At 38.7% G+C, this 24,397-nt stretch overlaps 1 protein-coding gene across 4 annotated transcripts in view; it reads right to left on the reverse strand.

The window, feature by feature from the left end:
• The window catches only part of phf21b (PHD finger protein 21B), a 175,643-nt gene extending 161,683 nt beyond the window's left edge, over positions 1–13,960 (reverse strand). The window contains exons 1-3 of one of the 4 annotated variants that reach the window (XM_028808034.2): positions 13,634–13,960; positions 13,180–13,212; positions 12,823–12,888 (exon numbers count right to left, since the gene is read on the reverse strand). In XM_028808034.2, coding sequence (XP_028663867.1) covers positions 12,823–12,888; positions 13,180–13,212; positions 13,634–13,687 — 153 coding nt within the window. In that variant the 5' untranslated portion in view covers positions 13,688–13,960. The remainder of the gene's footprint in view (positions 1–12,822; positions 12,889–13,179; positions 13,213–13,633) is intronic. The other 3 variants (XM_051920421.1, XM_051920424.1, XM_051920425.1) reach the window with 3 other exon arrangements.
• Between the last annotated feature and the right edge of the window lie 10,437 nt (positions 13,961–24,397).

The following is a 24,397-nucleotide window of genomic DNA, read 5'->3' on the forward strand; positions in this document are numbered from 1 at the left end:
AAATATTCAGTTTGAACCAATTCCAATAAGGAATTGTACAAAACAAAGCAATAATTATGTTATAATTAAAATAATATAAATGTGTTATTACTATATTGTATGTGTATGATGACTGAGATGATCATCAGTGACAAGAGTTTCCATTCGCCAATATGACATAATTTGAACTCAGAAGAATCTTAAGTGAATCAAGTTGAGATTCATGATTCCAGTGGTTCTTGAGCATGCACTTTAAACATCTACCAGCATCAGTGAAGCAGAAGATGCTCATGACATCACGAAGGACACTCATTCACAATACAGTTGAGCTTCTAAGCAAATTCGTTCATGCCTGCTAATCTATTCATATGATTCAAAAAGCACAAATCATTTGAGAGTTGACCACCACAATTTGTTAGTTTACTTCCGACAGCAAGGAAGGGAGTTACTTAAGACTGGTCCAGGTGTTATATGAACTGCATTTTTAAGAAGGTCTCTAACCCTAAAAACTAGGGAATTATGCTTGCTATAGCATAATATTAAGGTCTTTTAACTCTGTTAATTCCTGAATTTTGATTCTGATTGCATGAAGCTTAAAGTCAAGCTTGAATTCTGCTAAAATTATGAGATAACTTTTGCAATTGTTCCTGTTGAGAATATACCTTTTTCAACTTTTAAAGAAAAGTTTTACATACATACACACACGCACGCGCACACACACACACACACACAGACAGAGAGAGAACAGTAATATACATATATATATATACTATATATTATATACATTACTATATATATATACTATATTATATATATTACTATATATTATATATACTGTATATATTACTATATACTGTATATTATATATATATTACTATATACTATATATTATATATAAATTACTATATATCCATCCATCCATCCATTTTCCAACCTGCTGAATCCGAACAAAGGGTCACGGGGGTCTGCTGGAGCCAATCCCAGCCAACACAGGGCACGAACCAATCCTGGGCAGGGTGCCAACCCACCGCAGGACACACACAAACACACCCACACACCATGCACACACTAGGGCCAATTTAGTATCGCCAATCCACCTAACCTGCATGTCTTTGGACTGTGGGAGGAAACCGGAGCGCCCGGAGGAAACCCACACAGACACGGGGAGAACATGCAAACTCCACACAGGGAGGACCCGGGAAGTGAACCCAGGTCCCCAGGTGTCCCACTGCGCCACCGTGCCGCCCATTACTATATATATATATATATATATATATATATGAATTAATTCTAATTGTTTCATTTTACAGATACTGTATATTATAACAGCCTCACTCTAATACGTATGTGAGTGAATGAGCTTGAGTATGAGTCAGTGAATATACAAAATACAAACTATTAATACAAACTGATTGCTACCTTGCTCGTTTAACCTGCAGTTTTTCTATTTCTTTACAGAATGTTGTATTAATCCTAATTATCTCTTCAGCTTGTTTGCAGTTTCAAAAAAAGAACCAAAAGTCTAATTTTTGGCAAATCTGAAGTGATGTGTATCCATTCTCAAATAATATGTTTACATTTCTTTCCTGCATATCATCATTGTAACTGTCTACAGCTGAACAGGGAACTAAGCCACATTAACAATTTGAGCTGACACTCTATGAATTGTTTCTGTGGAACAATAACAAAAAAAGACTTTATAAAAATATCACAAAATTCTGTGTAACAGAGCATAGATTACTTAAATCATATTTTCAGCTCACATTTATTTAAAATAAATGTAGGAAATATTTCGAAATGTGTCAACATGTTAAGCCAGTAAACTTTTAAGAAACAATACCAAAAAAAAAAATCATTTAACAATGTTATTCTTTTTCTGCTCTGTTTTAATGAGCTCCGCCAATCATTGTTGACACAGCAAATGCTTCACTAACCTACCTCAACCCCCACACTAAGTCAGGCACTGAAGTGCTCCATTTGCAGCAGCAGCAGCATATGCTAGCTTCCTCTTTCCATATGAAGAAGTTTGCAAACCCCCTCTTCTAATCCATTTCTTAAATGAAAACAGACCATGAACACTGCATTATATACAATATATCACACAGACATAAATTGTAAGTAAATTTAGAAAGTAGGATGTAATATTTAAATTACAAGAAAAAATTTGAAATATGGCTATTTTTAACATAGCATGTATATTTATAAAAGGCAGTGTGTAATAAGACGAATGGGAGCAACAATTAATATTTATAGTAATAGGGAACTTGGTCCTAGGCAGCATGCAGATGGTGAGCCTATTCACTTATTAATTCACTGTAGTCTTACAAATAATAAAAGCAAAACAATTATGCTCTTTAACATTTGGACGATGCTTGCCATGGGCACCTTTAAGATCTAAACAAAACAAGAATTTATGAATGCTCCAGCTGGTAACCCATCTTGAAAAAATTACCCCTCTGTCTCTGTACCCCTGTAAGTAATTTTTTTTTACTTTTTTCTCGATGTTATGTGTCAATCTGGTTTTTGCAGCCCGATTTATTGGTTAAGTACTTCCCACACAAGGACATCTTCTAACCAAGAATCTAATGTAACTTTAATTTGCCTGATGTACCTCATGTTATAAAATGAAACCTTTTCAAAGTTGAATAAATCAAAAAGCAGTGAGTATACCATGCAATCTTTTATAAGAATAAGTATATAAAATTATATAATTTTATAGAACAAATATGGCTATAATAACATATAACTCAGGGATGCTTTTAATTGTTAGAAATGTTTCCATTTACTGTATCACACATATCAAGATAAGATAGAGCATGGCTGAATATGTAAGTAAACATATTAAATGTATTCTGTTTCATGGCTATATAGATTCAAAAGGCTAAAAAAATGTACATTTATTTAACAAAGATTTGTATATTTAGTTCCTTTATGCCAAAGGTTTAAAGCATTAAGCCCTGCAGCAGTGACCAAATGATGTGTGCAGTATTAAACAATTAGCCAGTTCATGTGTATAATCAGACAAAAAAGGAAAACTTTAGTACAGAACTGACTATTGATAATCAAGGAAAAACGCAAGTCTGAAAATAAATCCTCAGTCTGAAAGACAAAGGCGTTGTAAAACAAAACTTTCTAAGTCTCCCGGATCATCATTAGAGCTGGCTCTAGTAATAAGGTAACATGGGATTAAGAGAGTTATTAAGAAGCTTCACTTAGTGAAGAAATTCAAAGTCAATTGAAATCAATTGCACCAAACTGACAGCAGGTGTCTTAACCAGCTAGATTTTTAAAGCCAGTGCTTTAAAATATTTAATTTTAAAGAGGCATTGTTTATTTTGTGGTAAATAAGAAGCTTACTAACCCAGATAAAACTACATATTTATTAAGAACTAATAAGATACATTACTGTTAATTATCATAGTATAAACTAAAGTTATACTAGAATGACTAATAGAGGCACATAACATCTACAGAAATGGAATTGGGGTTCTCTAAAGCATAGCGAGCGACTTTCTACCTGAGGCTGCCAACAGATACATGTCCATTGAGCCTTAAGCACTGAGTGAGCAGATGTACTAAAATAACAAAATTAGAATGGGGACTATGCAGAAAAGTATACAGATGTCAGAGATTTAATAAAATTGTAACAGAAAACATACAAAAAACAGGTCAGGAGAAAATAAAATAATTAGCAAACCCTGAAATATTACAAGGCTTCAAGACTATATAACATAGTCTTGCTATGGCCAACAAAGCTATGACTAAGTCTTATAAAGATTGGTTGATACTTATGCATCTTAGGTGAAAAAAGCTGACTTAACCACCAAACAAATATGACAGGCAGTGTGTGCGAGTGAGCCCATAGGATAACAGTTCAGATGGCTAATACTGCCCAGATAGCGCATCATAGTTCCAACTTCAAAGCCTAGAGCATCACACAAAATAAACAAAGCCATGAAATTTGCTCAGAAATTGTCAAGTGTGTTACACTGCAGACTCTACATTAACAACAATACTAATTTAGGTAACTATTAAAGTAATGTACTAACTACAACAAAAAACTACTTTCTAGTAGTAAGTAGTTACTTACTATCAGTGCCACAATGCAACTGGCTCAAAAGGGGCTTTTTGTAGTTTATTTTAAATGACAAAAGTAAGAGTAACAATATAGTAGAATCTTGCACATAGACAAATCCAAATCAACAACTGAAATAAATGTATTAATTTAGTTTAAACTGAAAAAGTTATTATCTACTTATTAATTATTTACTTCCAAGGAAGAACACTAAATTGCTGGTATGTAATGCCACACTCTCCCTTACTTTTCTGTATTCAACCAAAGCTGGTTTTGCATCAACTCACTTTCTGTGTAGAATGACCATTTTATGTAAATACTGTACACAATAACCATTGTTACTGCAATGACTTCTGCTATTGGTGGAACTGTTCTAGTTAGTCAACTTTGTGATTTATCCATAAAGCCACAAAGCAACAAGAGAGAGTGTCTGTTGAGGATGTTGTTCTCATACTAAATTTGCCCAAGCTCATTACTTCTAATGGGCCACCTTAATGTAGTCTGCGAGAAAACTAGTGAAAAGGAAATTTAAATAGCACAATCAATGAAGCTAATAAATATTATCAAATAAACAATCAATAGGAGCAAAACACCACATTGGACAGTTGCATTATAGGCATAGAACCAGCTGCCTGAAGAAACTTCAGCCTTCCATCACCTTGTGTCTTCTCAACAAGGAAAACAATAATTTCAACTAACTTAAACTTCACAGGAAACCATGATTAATTGGCAACATTTCCTGTTGTGATAGCCACCCATTTAAACGTTGTACTTATAGCTCATTTGAATGAGATGATATCTGCAAAATGTACCAGAATATCATCTTAAACAGAAAAATAGGTAAGGAAGGATTTATGAGTTCAAGTAAAGCTAATATTCAGTAATACCGGAATATCTACTTGGTCAGGTTACAAATATAACAAAGCAAAGATTCTGCAAATATTACTTGCTTTCAGTCTGCAAATATTACTTGTTTTCAGTATTACGCATTTTATCTGATTTATGAGTATTATTCTAAAGTACTGGTGTTGTCTGCAATGTTGGCATGGCATTCTGACAAAGGAACCAGCACATTGCCAATAAAAAAAAATGTGCTACCAACTAAATGCTATTACATCGTATTTTCACACTTTATATGTTCTAATGAAATTACACAAAAAGAAGCATCCTGGGTAACCATGTTCACTTCATGAATTTCAAATTTACATACAAAAACATGTCAGATTTGAAATTAGTGACCACTGTCAAGGGTGAAGATTTACCCCATAATTTCAGTCAAAATAAAATTCTTTACAGCATCACCAAAAAGCATAGACTGAAGCAGATGTTTAGAGTGTTAGAGTATCACTGGTGTGTTCAAATTCTAAAATAATCAAAAGATGTTGAACTAAACAGACTGAATTAGCACTATGCACGCATTTTATCTACAGAGCCAAAAGCTACTCTTGATAACTCATACATGTCTTACTTTCTCTTACATAATATTATGCCTGGCTCTTTAATAAAAAGCTTGCAAAATAAGTTTAACACAAATACTGTATATATAGTTTGGGATCACTAATACACAGTTTGTTTTGATAAAATGTGTATAAAAACTACTAAAAATTGCAACCAGGACAAAAAAGTAGTTCAACACATATAATTTGGGAGTACTGTATTTTGGGAGAGTTACAGTTGAACCCTAGCACAACATGGAGGTACATAGCTGGTGAATCACAATCAAAAGAGATCCATCTGATTTTCCAATGCTAACACATACAGTATGCCATTTGTGTAAATTACAGGAAAGCACCATTGAAAATACAGTGCTATTTTGACCCCCTAACACTAATGTTGTCCTTGATTCGATCAAAGAAAAATTACACACTTATCTTACTTAAAACAGGCAAGGTTAACGTTGTACTTAACTCTATACTTTTAACAATTTCTTCTAAGAAGTGAAAGTTGCAGTTGTTAAATCTACATAAAACAATCCTTTGAAACACACAATAATGCCAATGTTCTGAAACTTATTTAAATGCATCCAGTTAAGTGCATCGAGGTGCAATGTATAACAAGGTTAATTGTTCTTCCCTGTGCAGAGTAAGTAAACCAAATATGACAAGTTGTTTCTTCCTTGAGAATTTCCTGTGATTCGTTATTGAATATTTTAAAGCCTTGAAAGTAACAAGGTTTGATTCAAGCTTCATACAGTCCTATGCTAAGTATACTGTATATAGCACATTAGTGACAAGGCAGCACAAGAATTAGCTAGAGCTGCTATGTGGTTTGCCGAGGTTATGGCCTTCTATAGTTCAAAGTTTTGTGCTAAATATGTATAACCTGAGAAAAATTGACTTCTTATGTTCCTGGCCCTCCCACAAATATACAGAATTAAGCTGCAGAAATAAAAAAATGTGTAACAAACTCGTGGTAATCAAACAGTACGATTCTTTATACAAAGAGAGATTACCAGTGTGAAGAATCAAGTAAAAATAAAAGCATTCACTGTGGCACAGCATTTAACAATGTTTCCCGGGTTCAGATCTGAAGTCCAGCTGCTATCATCCCTCTTTTTGTGTGTAACGATTAGGATATTTTTTTTTTTTTTGGCCCACTTCTGAAGGACAGATGTGTTAGGGTTACTTAGCCATTCTAAAACATGACCTGTTGGTATATGCGTGACAGGCTTCTGAGATTTAATTCCAGCCTTGTGTCTGATGCCGGCAGGAATGCATCCACCCATAAACACCAAATTGGATGGAACTGGATTTTGAGGATGTTGCGTATTTCACAGTAAATATATTGGTGACAATAAAGAAAGCACAAGATAAAAGGCTTTCATTTTTAAACAAATTTTCAATCTGACCCTGCACTGTAAAACTTACAAAAGACCTACTATTAAAAGTACCCAGTAATTAGAATTTATATTACACCATTCAGTGATAAGATTTTAAACTAGCTGAGGAGGAATTTTTTTTTTTCTTAAGATCTCATCGAAAAGTCATAAGGCATTGTAGTTCACTTAATTTCATGACCTGTCCGTTCCAATAAATGGCTGAAGTAGCTACATTCTATTCTGGAGAATCTGAGCAAAAGCCAAAGCTGCGGGTGCCACCCATTGACGGGCATATTCCCACTATGTCTTACACAGTCAGTTCAGAATCACAAATTAACCTAACTGGCATGTTTCTAGAATATGAGTGGAAGTACATGAGTACAGAGTACATGCAGGTAACTGAGCTAACTCCACAAGAATTTAAACTTGGGACTCTGGGTAGCAATGCTAACCACTGCACTACTTACAGGTACATGATTTTATGAAGTTTAGCTTTCTTGATACTATAATTTACTTTAATTACAAAACAAAAAAAATGCTATCCATTGTCAGTTTGAAAATGATCTAAAATGCCCACATAAACTAAAGACATCACAGAAAAGCGCCACAAAAAACAGAAAATAAATGTAATATCCAAACATAACAGCAAATGAAAGGAATATTTTCATAGCAATTTCCTTTACAAGAAAACCCCTGGAATTTCAGTATCTTTCAATGAGTAACTAATGTTGTACTTGCTGCATCATGATAATTGATGAGTCTATTAAATTTGTCACAGGCATTAGTTCATTTCAGCAGTCACTTATGATATCATCATATACTGTAATCTTAAGAAGAGAAATCAAGCTGAAATAAATAAAGTAAAGGAATGCAAAACAAAGAAGAAGTACAGACTAAACCAATTTTCATCTATTTTCTAATTTTTGTATCTAATGTTGTTGGGGAGCCAGTGCCAACATGCCAACACTGGGCTCAAGGCAGGAAAGTAACCCTAAAGAGAGTGCCAGCCCTTTCCTGATGTACTCACCCACACAAGCCAAATTAGAACTGGCAATTAACTTATCATGAACATCTTTGAGCATGTTGGAGGGAAACTGGATAACCCATTCAGATAAACAGTAGATTCAAATATTCAGGTAAAAAGTACAAAAATGTAAATGTTCATATATACGAGCTTACTATACAGTACATGACATTATTGCAAGCATTTTAATACTGTATGAGCATTTAGTGATTTGTTTTTTATCTATTTATAGTATATATCTAACTACCCATAGATGGGAGCTCCCAGAGAAAATAAACCATAAAAAGAAGGAAATAATTTTGCCATAGAAGCAAAACTCATACAAATATGAGCAGGAAGAGAACAAGATCACATATAAGGGAAAATAGTAAACTCAAATAAGAGCTCCTAAAAAAAAGGCTTCCATCATCTCTCTTATGCTTTGTCAAATTTTTACTTTAGGTTTTTATATAAATAAAAGAAAAAGTAATGAAATACAACCTATGAATTCTGAAACCTCCTGATGCAAAACTAGAATTTCTCAGAAGTAATAAAACAAAAAAAGTAGATCTGATATTCATGGAGGCTTGAAGAATACTGTAATAACTTTGCTGCATGCTTTATACATTTTTGATTAATGTTTTCTGATTTAATTAGCTCCATTTACACTTTCAATATATCACATTCATCTGTTTTTTCCACTATGGTCCATAGCTTGAAGACTTTATCCTGCCAGCAACAGGTTAATACAGGAAACAATGCTGGATAGCTTATATTCTTATCATTCTTCAAGATGGAGAGTGGCATACAGGTTGCAGGCTGGTAGGACATACAATTAAGAATTTCACTATACTCCTTACATATGACAAAACTCCTACCGCTGCTACTACAACTATATGTCTTTTGACAAACAATGTATACATTTATAATTATGTTAAAACATTCATCCCTCCACCCACTTCCATGTATGTTTTAATTTTTGATAACAAAGCAAAATCTAGTCAAACGTTTTTATTTTTTATCAAACTAATCAATAATTATTTTATATACCACATTTCAGAGTGAACAGCACTTCAAAGAGTACACAAAAATGCAAAGATGAAAGCATATTCCAAGGAGTACAAATACACACCAAGAATCCACATATTTTTCCCTTAATTTGAAGCATTACACTTGATAGCAATACGCAATAAAGATAATTACCCTGAAGGATTTTTATACACTATATTAGTTTGAGGAGTTAAAGTAAATTACTCTTTTTTCAACAAGTTCCTAATTTCCATTGACTAATATCATCTCTTCTGTCTAAAGTCATGTGAATGGTAAGGTAGGATGGCTGCAGCTCTGTGCTGCTAACGGTAGACTCCAATGAATAAGTGATGCACTTAATCAGCTTAGTGAGGATGGAAAGTACTGGCTGCAGCAAAATCAGTTAATGGGCACTGCACCTGACTTGAAAAGAAAAAGTAAAAGGAAGGGGTTATATCTTCAAAGAATGTGTACACATGAGCATCTAATTTGTTTAAACAAACATAAAATGTCTGCAGTCTAGGAAGCAGAAAATCACCACAGAAAGAAATACAATCTGCATCTTTCCTACAATTGGAGAGAATGTCAAATCAAAGGCCATCAAATTCAACCAATTGCTCATCAAAAATTTTGGCTTAAAATAACTTAAGGCTAAGTGTAATGCAAGGGAGGATTACACTGGATGCACCGCCTGAAATACGGAGAACAATTTGCAGTGTCTCCTTGACAATCTTGCCTGTAAAATAGCTCTTCCTGCATCTACAGTTGAAGCGGACATTCCAGTAAATTCATCCTGTGCAACTTTTAGGCGGATGATGAGATATTAAAGGACTGAAGAGGAGGCGATCCAACACTGTAGTCACCAGCTTGTGCTGTTTAATAAGATGACTCAAACAGAGTGAGAGGCTGATGTTATAAATTACAGCAGCAGATCAGCTAGGCCTCCAAAGAGATTTTATTAGACCGTCTTCCCTCCTCCTCTGTGATCCCATCTGCCTCAAACCTCACAGAGCATAAAGGTAAAGAAAGATAAAAATCAACCAAAACAATGTGCCCCAGCACAATGAGACATGACCAGAAATGAGGACCCACAAGTTTGCTTCAGTTTTTTTTTCTGTTTATTTTCCTGCTTTTTGAGATGATCTTGTGTCTGATTAGGAAAAAAAGATAATATTCCATAGAAGTAATAAAAGTGCTATAACAAAAATGCCATGGCATAGTACACTTTTCTCCCGCAATACCTAATAAACACCATATCATTTATAAATCTCTATAATAAGCTTGTGATGGTGGCGCATTAGTAGCCCTTCAACAACTGACAGAAATCATTCGATAGAATTTATTGCTGAAAGTCAGTTAAACCTGAGCCATGTTTAAACATAATAACGCAACTCAACGCACGTTAAAATTTGGGGCTTCGTATGTGTTTATGAGACGTCGAGAGTGGTTAGCTATTCTGCTACTGCATTATAGCAAAGCTGCAAGACAAGCATTGTTTTCTGTCCTTCCTTCTCAAATTGATTACTTTAAAACCTGTAGGAATTTGTGCACGCATTAAACTCGTTTAAATATTTGTGAATACTGGTCCAGATTTTGAAAAGGTGCTGCTAAATGCCGGATGATTGACGATCTCTACTTTCTTTCCTTCCAAATCATGTTTTGCTGAATGCAAGCTGCAACTGCAAGAAGTCTGTCATTTTCCAACCCGCTATATCCTAACGCGGGGGTAACGGGGTCTGCTGGAGCCAATCCCAGCCAACACAGGGCGTAAGGCAGGAACAGCTCAGGACACACACACACACACCAAGCACACACTAGGGACACCTAACTTAAATGTCTTTGGACTGTGGGAGGGAACCGGAGCACCCGGAGGAAACCCACGCAGACACGGGGAGAACATGCAAACATGCGAACCCAGGTGTCCTTACTGCGAGGCAGCAGCACTACCACTGCGCCACCGTGCCGCCGAACTGCAAAGCATACAAACTGAAAATAATGCAAACAAGAATAACCGCGCTCGTTATTTGAGCCACTTCTTATGGGTGTGTACTAGAATTTACCGGTTAGATGTCTATTATATATATATATATATATATATATATATATATATATTTAAAATGTATTTATATTAAAAATGTTCAGAGATTATTGGTAAATATTTTTGACAATCGGTAACATTAAGCTTAACGATACACTAAAAATCTCGAATCTGTTAAATGGTAGTATCTAGCTGAAGCATGTATTAAAAAATCCGCACTCAGTAGCTACTATAAAGACTTAACAACTTGTTCGTTTTTTTTTCAGACTACAAATTATTTTTTCTCCCTTTTTACCAGGAGGCCGGGGTTTATCAATACCGCGAACAAATCAAATTTGTATTTCCTCCAGTGATTAAACATCTTTTGTGCCTTGCCGAGTAGCTTTTTCTACCCCCTCTACTCTCTTGCCTTCTTCCACGTGCCCCTCCCCCTTCAAAAAAAACGGCACCAAAGCAATCAAAATGGTAATGTTCAGCATGAATGGGGAACCCATCCCCCACCTCGAAACTCTGCAGACTTTTTCTCCATGTTAGGAATAAACCAACATATCCCCTCCCCCTTCACAAAATGGAAGCTTCCACTATCAAACTGGAAGTGATTTTACAAAAACACCTAAAAGAGAAAGAAATCGTTTTCCAATAATACTGCCAAAACGAAAAAGGAAGCAAGCATCTGGATGTAGCCGAAAGGCAAAGATTACGCATAAAGATGCTATTTGACTTTAATATGCGTTGGAATTACAGTTTTTTTTAAATTCCAAAAATATCTCGATTTAAATAAACCACTTTCGTTGACGCAAGTGACTACAGTCATTTTGTTAAAATACTTCCTGTAGTCACCGCGATCATTTATTATTATTATTATTGTTATGATTATTATTTCTTAAAAAATAACATTAAGCCTTTATTCGATTAGTTTAGGGCTAGATTCCAAAGCAAACGGCATTGATTAAACTTAAAATAAAAGATCAATAGATTCCACAACGTAGGTCAAGAAATCACTGACAGCTCTGGCAAAGCTCAAATGCAGCCTAAAGTTATTAGGAGAGATGGCGTGTTCTGCGTGCACAAGACGTGGCCTGCTTGAACTTTATTCAGTGCGCGAGTGATCTCCATGCGAGTAGAGAGCACTATTGTGGCAGAAACATTCAATGGCATCTGTCCACGGTGCTGAAAAAATGTACCCTCCTCCTCCTCCACCTCCTCCGCCTGCTCTTTTGCTAAAATCAGCTATCATGCCTTGAATGTACAACAAAAAAGAGCTTGCCGATGTACACCTTAACTTACGTGAATAGCACAGTGAATTAAGTAAATAGATTAAATCAAGTTCTACTTGTCACCCGATGGATGCGGGCTTATAAAAAGTGGTAGTGAACTCTAATCAAACGCTCACACGTCAGTTCCAACCGAGAAGAGGAAAAATGCAACAGAAGAGAAAGTAATCAATAAAAACTGCCGGCATAGTGTGACAAAGAAAAAATGCGAGTCAGAAAGACCTAACAATCATAAACAACTTCATCAGAAGGCTTTTATCTTTGCAAATAGCCTATTCTGTGTCGAGTAAGCGCTGATGGACGACGATTTTAGTCATTTTCCTTCCACACTCCAGAAACATGTCGACCCTCCTCAAAATGGACGCTAAATTTTTTTCTGTACTTCAGCGCTTGCCTAACTTGTACCAAAGCTATTTCTACGTAAGCCCGAACTATACAAGTCATGAAATAAACAGCAAAACTACCCCAATCAAGTCACAAAGACATCATGCCACTAAAGAGAAAAACGCAAATACCCATTTCAACTTAATTCCGTCAAAAGCCAGCAACCCGAAATGGTCGATAAATTACATAGCAATATCTTTAGCACAGTCTGAAATAGCTTACTTGTTTCTCACTAAGAGCTGTAATTCTTGATTGCCTTTCATGGAGTTGTTTCTTAAGATCACCGTTCTATAAAATGAAGCACAAAACACAATCAATGTCGTACGGTAGTAATCATTATGTTATGCCTATTTTGTTTATTGAAAAACACCAATGCCGAACGATTGCTCAATAACCAGAGTCTGAAATGTTTAGCATACAACAAGCATCGAAACATCACCAAAAGGCCAGCGCCGAGTTAAAAAGCAAAAGAATGGAGATCTATGTTGATAAAGTTTTTCCCCCATCAAATGCGAACACAGGCGACCTTTTAAAACAGTGGTGGGGATTTATAATGCTTTAGGAATTATTTTCAATTACCTGTGGGTCTTGCTTCATCTGTGCAACTAGTTTCTAAAGAGAAAGAAAAAGCATAAAAAAAGGATTACAAAACTGTTTCAAGTTAGTATGTATGGGAGGAACAAAGAGCCCAAGCAAATACTGCGAGTCAGTTTTCACCAGCTCATAAATATTCAGGTCTCGTCCTAATCTCTACCAAGCACCACTGCATTATTCCTCCAAATCCGTGTTGCTCTGAGGGGGAAAAAGGCAAAATAAAATTCCGAAACTACTCCGAAAAGTAGCTGAAACACGTCTCACTTAACTACACTTCATGTCTCTGTCCGACATTACAGCAAAAACAGCATAAAAAGCTCGGTGCACTTAGCTTATAGGAAAGCACAGCTTGAGCGATCGATCCCACCAGATTTTTCCCCCACTCGCTCTCATTCGCTCAAAGACCAATAAGGATAAAATTATAAGATTTTTTACATACCTGATGACACTGGATTTCCACTTTCAACGCCTCTTGTAGGCCCTGTAGTTCCATGTTTGGACTTTCAAAGCACTTTTTTACCACTTTCAAAGCAATCGCGAACAAGTTTGCGGAAAAAATAAAATTTAAAAAAGCGACAATAACAATCGAAAGAACAACTACTCAGTCTGCAAAGCAAGTTCTTGCCTCTTTGCTGGGGACAGGACTCATCACTCACTTTACGCCTGTGTTGAAAGTCATCTAAACACAGAATAAAGGTATCTGCGCATGAACAGATCCATCGCTAAAATGATTTAAACGCAATGCGTAACAATGAAAAACTAATCTTTATAATTATTTCGATAAAAATGACTTAAAAAAGGAGGACTAGATTCTGTCCGAGTGCGCGGCTTGATTTCACTTTGCCTCGGGAAAAGTTGCGCTTCGGCTGTCAATGCTAATTCGAAAGTTCCCGGATGGAGCAGTGAAAGAGCAGAATTCTCTTTCTCAACTACACACACACACATGCACGTACACACACAAAAACAGAGGCGCGCGCACGCGCACGGTTACTAGCAGACATGCGCACTCAAAGTACTGCTTAACGGGAACATCACATGGTAAATGCGAGTTCAAAGGGTTATTTTGTATGAAAGAATTTATAACCAATAGGCTTAGCTCCTGCTTCATGGTAATCATATATATGTTTATATATATATATATATATATATATATATATATATATATATATATATATATATATATATATATAGCACTTGTCTGATTGTTTTTAATTCAACGCATCACATTCGTCTCAATAGCAGGATTTATTATTATCACTGTTTGAGCTCGAGGAAGATGAAGCAAAAGTATGAAATCTTCGTGAACGCTTAAATATGCATTCAGTTTTTTTTTATATCACCGTGATTATATGAACAAAAAAAATGTTAAATAATTGGCATATTTCATGTTCATGGAACAAAAATATATAAAAGGAATTTAAACGTAAAAATATTAAAATCATTTAATTGTGTGATCTGAAATTTAAGTGAGAATTTGACAGAAAAAAATAGCAATGCTATAAAGTTCACCTAAAACTGTTTTAGACTACTGGTATTAGAGAATAAGGAGTTAACTTTAAACTTTTTCATCCCATGCACCTTATAAATTCGCAATATGTTCTCTTTTCTCCTTTTTAAGCCCCAAGTCAGGAATGTACAGAATGTAATATACAGGCAAGCTCAACTGGAGACCTTTTCACATTGTATCATACACAGTATGATGTCCGCACATGTGCTTTGCCGGGTGAATATTCTCCAAAATGAAACCTGAAAACACTAAAGAAAACTTTAGAAGAATGAGACATTTGAACGTAAGTAAAGTTATTTACAGTGGATTCATAAAGTATTTAGACCCCTTCACTTTCTGTACACTTTATTGTGTTGTTAATTTAATTTTAAATTGATGCATTTGGGATTTTGCCCATCAATCTACACTCAATAACCCATAATGACAGAGTGGAGATCTGTTTTCAGAAAGGCTTGAAAAGTTTTAAAGAATCATTTATATAAGAATTCAGACCCTTTGCTGCAACACTCCAAATTGTGATCTGGGTCATCCTGTTTACTTTTATTTGTTCTTGAGAAACAAACAAACTTCAAAAGACTTTATTGGACAGTTTCTTATCCAAAGATCTTGACCATACATTGTTCTTCTCTCTCTTGTTAAATTAACCCTAGCCTGAATGAATCTATTAATTTTTTACATTTAAAATTTCTCATTTAAAGATTTACCAATGTTGTTTCTTGTCCTAGAGTGTGTATATAAACACAGGGAACTCCAGTTTCTGTATTACATCTTGCCTGAAGAAGGGGCCTGAGTTGCCTCGAAAGCTTGCATATTGTAATCTTTTTAGTTAGCCAATAAAAGGTGTCATTTTGCTTGGCTTTTCTCTTTGTCCTCGAGATATATCTAGAATGTGATTGGAGCCTACCTGTAGCAAACTGAAATGATTGGACATAGTTTAGAAAGACACAACTCTATTTATATGAGGCCCCACAATTCACTCTGCATATCAGGACAAAAACCAAGCCATGAAGTCTAAAGAATTCTCTGTAGACCTTTGAAATAAAACTGGTGAGGCATAGAACAGGGCAAGGGTATAAAACTATTTCAAAAGCTTTGAGTATTCCTAGGAGCATCATGGCCTCAATAATTGTGTACTGGAACAAGTTTGGAACCACCAGAACTCTTCCTAGAGTTGGCTGTCCACCAAACTGAGTAACTGGGCAAGAAGAGCCTTGGTCTAGCCTAGGTAACCAAGGACCCAATGTTTACTCTAACAGGGCTTCAGAAGTACTCTGGTGAGATGGTAGAACCTGTCATAAGGGCATCCATCTCAACAGTGCTCCATCAATCAGATCGGACATTTATGAGGGAATGGATAAATGGAAGCCACTATTGAGAAAAACAAAATATGAGAGTTTAAAGGACTCAATGCATGAGTAAAAACTCTTGAGACAAAAGTTGAACTCTTTGAGCAGAACTCCCAGCACTATGTTGGGCAAAGACCAGACGCTGTTCATCACCTAACTAATACCATCCCTACAGAGAAGCATGGTGGTGGCAGCATCATGCAATGGGGGTACTTCTTAGTGGCAGGGACAGGGAGACTGGTCAGAATTGACAGAAGGATGAATGAAGCCAAATACAGAGTGGTCCTTGAAGACAGTCTGCTCCAGAGTGCACAATACCTCAAACAAGGGCAATGATTCACCTTACATTAGAACAGTGACTTAAACCATACAACCAAGGCCATGCTGGAGTAGCTTCAGAACAAGTCTCTGACTGCCCTTGAGTGACCCAGCTAAAGCCCAAACATAAACCAAACTAAACATCTGTGGAGAGACATGAAGATGGCAGTTTACAGACGCTTCCCATCCATTCTAATGGAGATTTAAAAGGATCGACCATGAAGAATAGGATAAAGTGCTCAAATGCAGGTGTACAAAGCTTGTAGAAACTTACTTAAGAAGATGTGAAGTTGCAATTTCTGCCAAAGGAGCTTTTACAAAGTACTGAATTAAGAGCCCGAATACTTTGTAATAAATCTGCAAACCTTTCTGAAAGTATGTTTTCACTTTGTCGTTATGGGTTAATCAGTGCAGATTGATGGGAAAAATGCAAATTTATCCATTTAAAATTAAATTTACAACGCAATAAAGTGTGCAGAAAATAAAGTGATCAAAGCACATTCTGAATCCACTGTATTTTAATCTGTCTGAATTATTTCCATAATGAAAAAAGTGAAAAGTGTCCATAGCATCCTGATTCATGCATCTCCTAAACTGTGCACAGCAAGCTACAGGGTGAACCAAGTGATCTACGCTGATGCTTTAGTTCTAAGAATTAAAGGAATGTAAGGTTTTCCCTGTTTCTCCTTTAAAGTCATGGTGTAGTTTGACATAACATTAATATAAAACCTAGGAAATACTTTTTTGCACTGTGTGTTCAGGTAATCTGAACCAAATTACCAAACCATGCAAATAAAACAGAAGTCTTGATAGTTTTGAAAAGTATCTGGTTGACTCATTGATACCCAGAAAAACCTGATGGATAGAATGGGATCTAGTTCACAAATCTTTGTAGGCGGAAACAAAAGAGAACACAATGGAAAGACTTAAATTAAAACTACTGAAAGTCAGTTTATGCAGACATAAAATTATTTGTGGATGAAAAAACTGTGTAATGAAATGTATTATATTTTATCCAGTGACAGATGAGAATGATGAATTGAGAAACTACACATACTTATTACAACTTATCCTTGGTAAGAAGTATAATGCCTGGTACAGTATAAGAACTGTTAAGAACTTTACGAAGCATATTGTTTAGAGACCCCAACTGAGAAATCATCTCATTTGTTGAACAATAATATTATTCTGTTCAGCTAGTTTTACTTTTGTAAATATTGGGTTTAATATTATTTTTTTAGTCCCTCTTGGCTAATGATCTCAGTACTGTAATGAGAGAATAGAATATAAAGCAATATGCTGGTTTTACAGTGATATCCCATGAAGAAAATACATACTCTCACAATTTGATCATTTTACCTTCACTCTGTACTAGTCTAACATTAGAGCACATTCACTGCAATTTCTGGATCTTTTTACTATTGTATTACCTTTTTTCTTTCTCTTTCTTAATTTATTCTTTGAATATATTTGCACCATAAGGCTGTCAGAACAGAAGAACAGTGATGTTTTTTTGGCAGTAAATTAAAGCTTGTCTTTCATCATTTATTTTTTATATTTTTCATTTGTCAATGATTCTTTTTTTGGAGGTTCAATGCAGTTACCCCAAAGAGAGTTTGTAAAGCCTTTTCTTTTCAATTGAGGCCATTTTCTTTAGTTATAACACTGGGGTCATCAGCAACAAAATTTGCTGCTATGTCATGGACAAATGTACTTGGATTATATGTGGTGGATTTCAGATTGAGTGATTCAGCTTAACTCATTCTTCTTCGGCACAAGCTACAAAACAAGTATGATTGATCAATATATTGCATGCATTAAACCACATTTCCATGACAGTCAGTTATTTAAATAATTTTCCCTCTTGCTTTTATCACTATTATGTGTATACTTCAGAAGAAAAAAGAATTGTGATTGTATGTGCTTTAATCAGTAACCTATTTTGAAAACCTTGGACATGTCAGCATCATGAAGTTTTTGCAGTCATCCACCTTTGTGTAGGTGTATGCTGTCTGGAGGATCTTGTGGTTATTTATGACTTGCATCATATGCTATAAAATGACTTATCACCTGTAAAGTAATGGGGATATTGCCTAAGCCATTTTTGTAATGCTTGAATTGAACTACTTGATAGGAATTTGTCTTGCTGTTACAGCCATAGATCTAGTATTAACATAACATACACCAGCCTGCTTATTCCATTTCAGGTTCATCAGGAACTGAATTCTATCCCTGTAGCACCGAGTGCAATGCAGTCTGTCACAGGGCCATACACAGCACACACCCACTTTTAAACAAGGACAATTTATAACTGATTTTTTTTCATGACATGCACATTCTTTAAAGATTAAGGAAAACTCATTCAGACATAAGCAGAACATGAAAACGCCACACAAACAACAACTAGGAGCCAGATATGAATCCTGGATGTGTCATGCAGCATTAGTAGCCACTGTGCCACCATAGGAGCACTAAAATACATTGCGTCATTACAACGCTATATACCAGAGGTCTACAAAATCAGTCCTGGAGAGCCACAGTGGCAGCAGGTCTTTATTCCAATCCAGATTTTTAAGGGGAATGCACTTATTGCTCTAGCAACCTATTCAAGCTTAATTTTAGTTACCTTATTTTTTTAAGGTTCTCCACTCTTAATTGCTTGTTTTAGTTATAAACAGCTGCATTCAATGTCAGCTGCATTCTATGTGTTTAATTGCTCCTTATTAACAATATAATGCAGTTGGCAACGGAACCATCCAACTTGTTTCCGTTTACACTTGTGTGCATTTATCATGAATTATCCAGTTTATTAAAAGACTAGCAAAATAACTGCGCTTCGCAGCGGAGAAGTAGTGTGTTAAAGAGGTTATGTAAACATATATATACATATACATCCATCCATCCATCCATTGTCTCCCGCTTATCCGAGGTCGGGTCGCGGGGGGCAGCAGCTTGAGCAGAGATGCCCAGACTTCCCTCTCCCCGGCCACTTCTTCTAGCTCTTCCGGGAGAATCCCAAGGCGTTCCCAGGCCAGCCGAGAGACATAGTCCCTCCAACATGTCCTGGGTCTTCCCCGGGGCCTCCTCCCGGTTAGACGTGCCCGGAACACCTCACCAGGGAGGCGTCCAGGAGGCATCCTGATCAGATGCCCGAGCCACCTCATCTGACTCCTCTCGATGCGGATGAGCAGCGGCTCTACTCTGAGCCCCTCCCGGATGACTGAGCTTCTCACCCTACCTTTAAGGGAAAGCCCAGACACCCTGCGGAGGAAATTCATTTCAGCTGCTTGTATTCGCAATCTCGTTCTTTCGGTCACTACCCATAGCTCATGACCATAGTTGAGGGTAGGAACATAGATCGACTGGTAAATTGAGAGCTTCGCCTTGCGGCTCAGCTCCTTTTTCACCACAACAGACCGATGCAGCGCCCGCATTACTGCGGATGCCGCACCGATCCGCCTGTCGATCTCACGCTCCATTCTTCCCTCACTCGTGAACAAGACCCCGAGATACTTGAACTCCTCCACTTCGGGCAGGATCTCGCTACCAACCCTGAGAGGGCACTCCACCCTTTTCCGGCTGAGGACCATGGTCTTGGATTTGGAGGTGCTGATTCTCATCCCAGCCGCTTCACACTCGGCTGCGAACCGATCCAGAGAGAGCTGAAGATCACGGCCTGATGAAGCAAACAGGACAACATCATCTGCAAAAAGCAGTGACCCAATCCTGAGCCCACCAAACCGGACCCCCTCAACACCCTGACTGCGCCTAGAAATTCTGTCCATAAAAGTTATGAACAGAATCGGTGACAAAGGGTAGCCCTGGCGGAGTCCAACTCTCACTGGAAACGGGTTCGACTTACTGCCGGCAATGCGGACCAGGCTCTGGCACCGATCGTACAGGGACCGAACAGCCCTTATCAGGGGGGCCGGTACCCCATACTCTCGGAGTACCCCCCACAGGATTCCCCGAGGGACACGGTCGAATGCCTTTTCCAAGTCCACAAAACACATGTGGACTGGTTGGGCAAACTCCCATGCACCCTCCAGGACCCAGCTAAGGGTATAGAGCTGGTCCACTGTTCCGCGACCAGGACGAAAACCACACTGTTCCTCCTGAATCCGAGGCTCGACTATCCGACGGACCCTCCTCTCCAGGACCCCTGAATAGACTTTTCCAGGGAGGCTGAGGAGTGTGATCCCTCTGTAGTTGGAACACACCCTCCGATCCCCCTTCTTAAAGAGGGGGACCACCACCCCGGTCTGCCAATTCAGAGGCACTGTCCCTGATGTCCATGCGATGTTGCAGAGGCGTGTCAACCAAAACAGTCCTACAACATCCAGAGCCTTGAGGAACTCCGGGTGTATCTCATCCACCCCCGGGGCCCTGCCACCAAGGAGTTTTTTGACCACCTCGGTGACCTCAGTCCCAGAGATGGGGGAGCCCACCTCTGAGTCCCCAGGCTCTGCTTCCTCATTGGAAGGCATGTTAATGGGATTGAGGAGGTCTTCGAAGTACTCCCCCCCACCGACCCACAACGTCCCGAGTCGAGGTCAGCAGCGCACCATCCCCACCATATATAGTGTTGACACTGCACTGCTTCCCCTTCCTGAGACGCCGGATGGTGGACCAGAATCTCCTCGAAGCCGTCCGAAAGTCGTTCTCCATGGCCTCCCCAAACTCCTCCCACGCCCGAGTTTTTGCCTCAGCAACCACCAAAGCCGCATTCCGCTTGGCCTGCCGGATACCTATCAGCTGCGTCCAGGGTCCCATAGGACAAAAGGGTCCCGTAGGACTCCTTCTTCAGCTTGATGCATTCCTTCACCGCCGGTGTCCACCAACGGGTTCGGGGATTGCCGCCACGACAGGCACCGACCACCTTACGGCCACAGCTCCGGTCAGCTGCCTCAACAATAGAGGCACGGAACATGGCCCATTCGGACTCAATGTCCCCCACCTCCCTCGGGATGTGGTCGAAGTTCTACCGGAGGTGGGAGTTGAAGCTACTTCTGACAGGGGGCTCTGCCAGACGTTCCCAGCAGACCCTCACAACACGTTTGGGCCTACCACGCCTGACCGGCATCCTCCCCCACCATCGAAGCCAAGTCACCACCAGGTGGTGATCAGTTGACAGCTCCGCCCCTCTCTTCACCCGAGTGTCCAAGACATGTGGCCGCAAGTCCGACGACACGACCACAAAGTCGATCATCGAACTGAGGCCTAGGGTGTCCTGGTGCCAAGTGCACATATGAACACCCCTATGCTTGAACATGGTGTTCGTTATGGACAATCTGTGACGAGCACAGAAGTCCAATAACAAAACACCGCTGGGGTTCAGATCGGGGGGCCATTCCTCCCAATCACGCCCTTCCAGGTCTCACTGTCATTGCCCACGTGAGCATTGAAGTCTCCCAGCAGAACGAGGGAGTCCCCAGAAGGTATGCCCTCTAGCACCCCCTCCAGGGACGCCAAAAAGGGTGGGTACTCTGAACTGCTGTTCGGTGCATACGCACAAACAACAGTTAGGACCCGTCCCCCCACCCGAAGGCGAAGGGAGGCTACCCTCTCGTCCACCGGGGTAAACCCAAATGTACAGGCTCCAAGTTGGGGGGCAATAAGTATACCCACACCCGCTCGGCGCCTCTCACCGGGGGCAACTCCAGAGTGGTAGAGAGTCCAGCCCCTCTCAAGGAGATTGGTTCCAGAGTCCAAGCTGTGCGTCGAGGTGAGTCCGACTATATCTAGCCGGAACCTCTCAACTTCGCGCACTAGCTCAGGCTCCTTCCCCTTCAGAGAGGTGACATTCCACGTCCCAAGAGCCAGCTTCTGTAGCCGAGGATCGGACCGCCAAGGTCCCCGCCTTCGGCCACCACCCAACTCACACTGCACCCGACCTCCTTGGCCCCTCCCATAGGTGGTGAGCCCTTGGGAAGGGGGACCCACGTTGCCTCTTCGGGCTGTGCCTGGCCGAGCCCCATGGGTGCAGGCCCGGCCACCAGGCGCTCGCCATCGAGCCCCACCTCCAGGCCTGGCTCCAGAGTGGGGCCCCGGTGACCCGCGTCCGGGCAAGGGAAAACGCCGTCTAAAATTGTTTTTCATCATAGGAGGTTTTGTTTAACCGCACTTTGTCTCATCCCTCACCTAGGACCAGTTTGCCTTGGGTGGCCCTACCAGGGGCATAAAGCCCCGGACAACAGAGCTCCTAGGATCATTGGGACACGCAAACCCCTCCACCACGATAAGGTGGCGGTTAAAGAAGGGGATACATATACACATATCTACATATACATATATATATATATATATATATATATATATATATATATATATATATATACACATCCACATATATATATACATATATATATATACACATATCAACATATATATACACATACATATACACACATACATAAACACACACATATACATATATACATACATACATAGTGCGTTGTAACACGGGCTGTGATTGTTACATGGGATGGAGACGACAAATCACAGCTTCCCGCTTTCTAATCTGGCCTGTGATTGGTGCTTTGACGGATGCCCAGATCCCACAGTATGTCCTCCTAGGAGAGGCGTTAGGCAAGTGTAATTGATTAGCGGTGCTGCAAGTTTAGCTTTACACTTGTTTTTAAGGCTTATTGACTGAAAGGGGCTTTCATGAAAAAACTTAGGGCTTTTCTATAGGATACACCCTCCACAAGTTAAGGAAGTAAAAATAAAGGTATATATTTCTGTTTTATTTAAAGCTTTTAAGTTTGTATGCGGGCAGTATGGTGGTGCAGTGAAAGGTGCCAGTTAGGAGACCCGGGTTCGCTTCTCTGCGTGGAGTTTGAATGTTCTCCCCGTGTCTGTCTGGGTTTCCTCAGGGTACTCCGGTTTCCTCCCAAAGTCCAAAGACATGCAGGTTAGGTGCATTGGCGATTCTAAATTGTCCCTGGTGTGTGGGTGTGTGTGGGTGTGTGCGCCCTGCGGTGGGCTGGCACCTTGCCCGGGGTTTGTTTCCTGCCTTGTGCCCTGTGTTGGCAGGGATTGGCTCATGTATTTAGGATATAGCGGGTTGGATAATGGATGGATGGACATTTGTATGCATAGCCCCATTTGCCCGTTTTCGTTTTTTTTCATTCTTCAGTAATATTTCAGCAAGCCCGGAGCTTGTCAGTTCAAATCCTGGTACTGACACCACTGTGTGACCCTGAGGAAGTCACTTCACCTGCCTGTGCTGCAAAAAACCAAAGTAATGTAACAAATTGTACCTTAGATGTTGCAAGTTGCTGGAATAAAGGCATAAGTCAAATAGATAAATATGTATTATACACATAGGAACTATTCATTTATTTTCAGTTAAGTCATCTGCAGCAAACCTTTATAAATGAGGGTTTCTCCTTTTTAGATAGTGCAAACTGTTTGTTCTTCATTGAGGTTTTCTCTTGGAGAGCTTTTTTCATTTCATTGAAAATTAAAGCAGCAGCTGCCAAAATATGTAGCTTTCTTATTAATTTTTCAACATTGTGTAAAATAACTATAAAGTAACATAAAAGGTTTAAATACTCGTTATCCTTTTACACTAAAATATTACTAAAGAGATACAAAAAAAGTAAAATGCATATGTTGTTTTTCTTTAAGGAGATTAAATATTACTGAAGAAAAAAAAAAAAACCTAAAACAGCCAAATGGGGCTATGCATACGAACTTAAAAGGTTTAAATAAAACAGAAATATATACCTTTTATTTTTACTTCCTTAACTTGTGGAGGGTGTATCTTGTAGCAAAGCCCTAAGTTTTTTCAGGAAAGCCCGTTTCAGTCAATAAGTCTTAAAAAGAGGTGTAAAGATATTGACAATAAGCTATGGAAACCCACCAAGACATGCAATCGTTTAAATCAAGGTGCGAGTCGAAAAACACTATCCGATACTATTAATTAACGATTAACACATTTCTATATGTATTGTAAGCATACAATACAACTGATAATATGTTGCGCTTATTTATCTGGTGTACCGACATTTTTGCGCGTGTAACGGCT

The sequence above is a fragment of the Erpetoichthys calabaricus genome, chromosome 1 (assembly GCF_900747795.2).
Source record: "Erpetoichthys calabaricus chromosome 1, fErpCal1.3, whole genome shotgun sequence".
Lineage (NCBI taxonomy): Eukaryota > Metazoa > Chordata > Cladistia > Polypteriformes > Polypteridae > Erpetoichthys > Erpetoichthys calabaricus.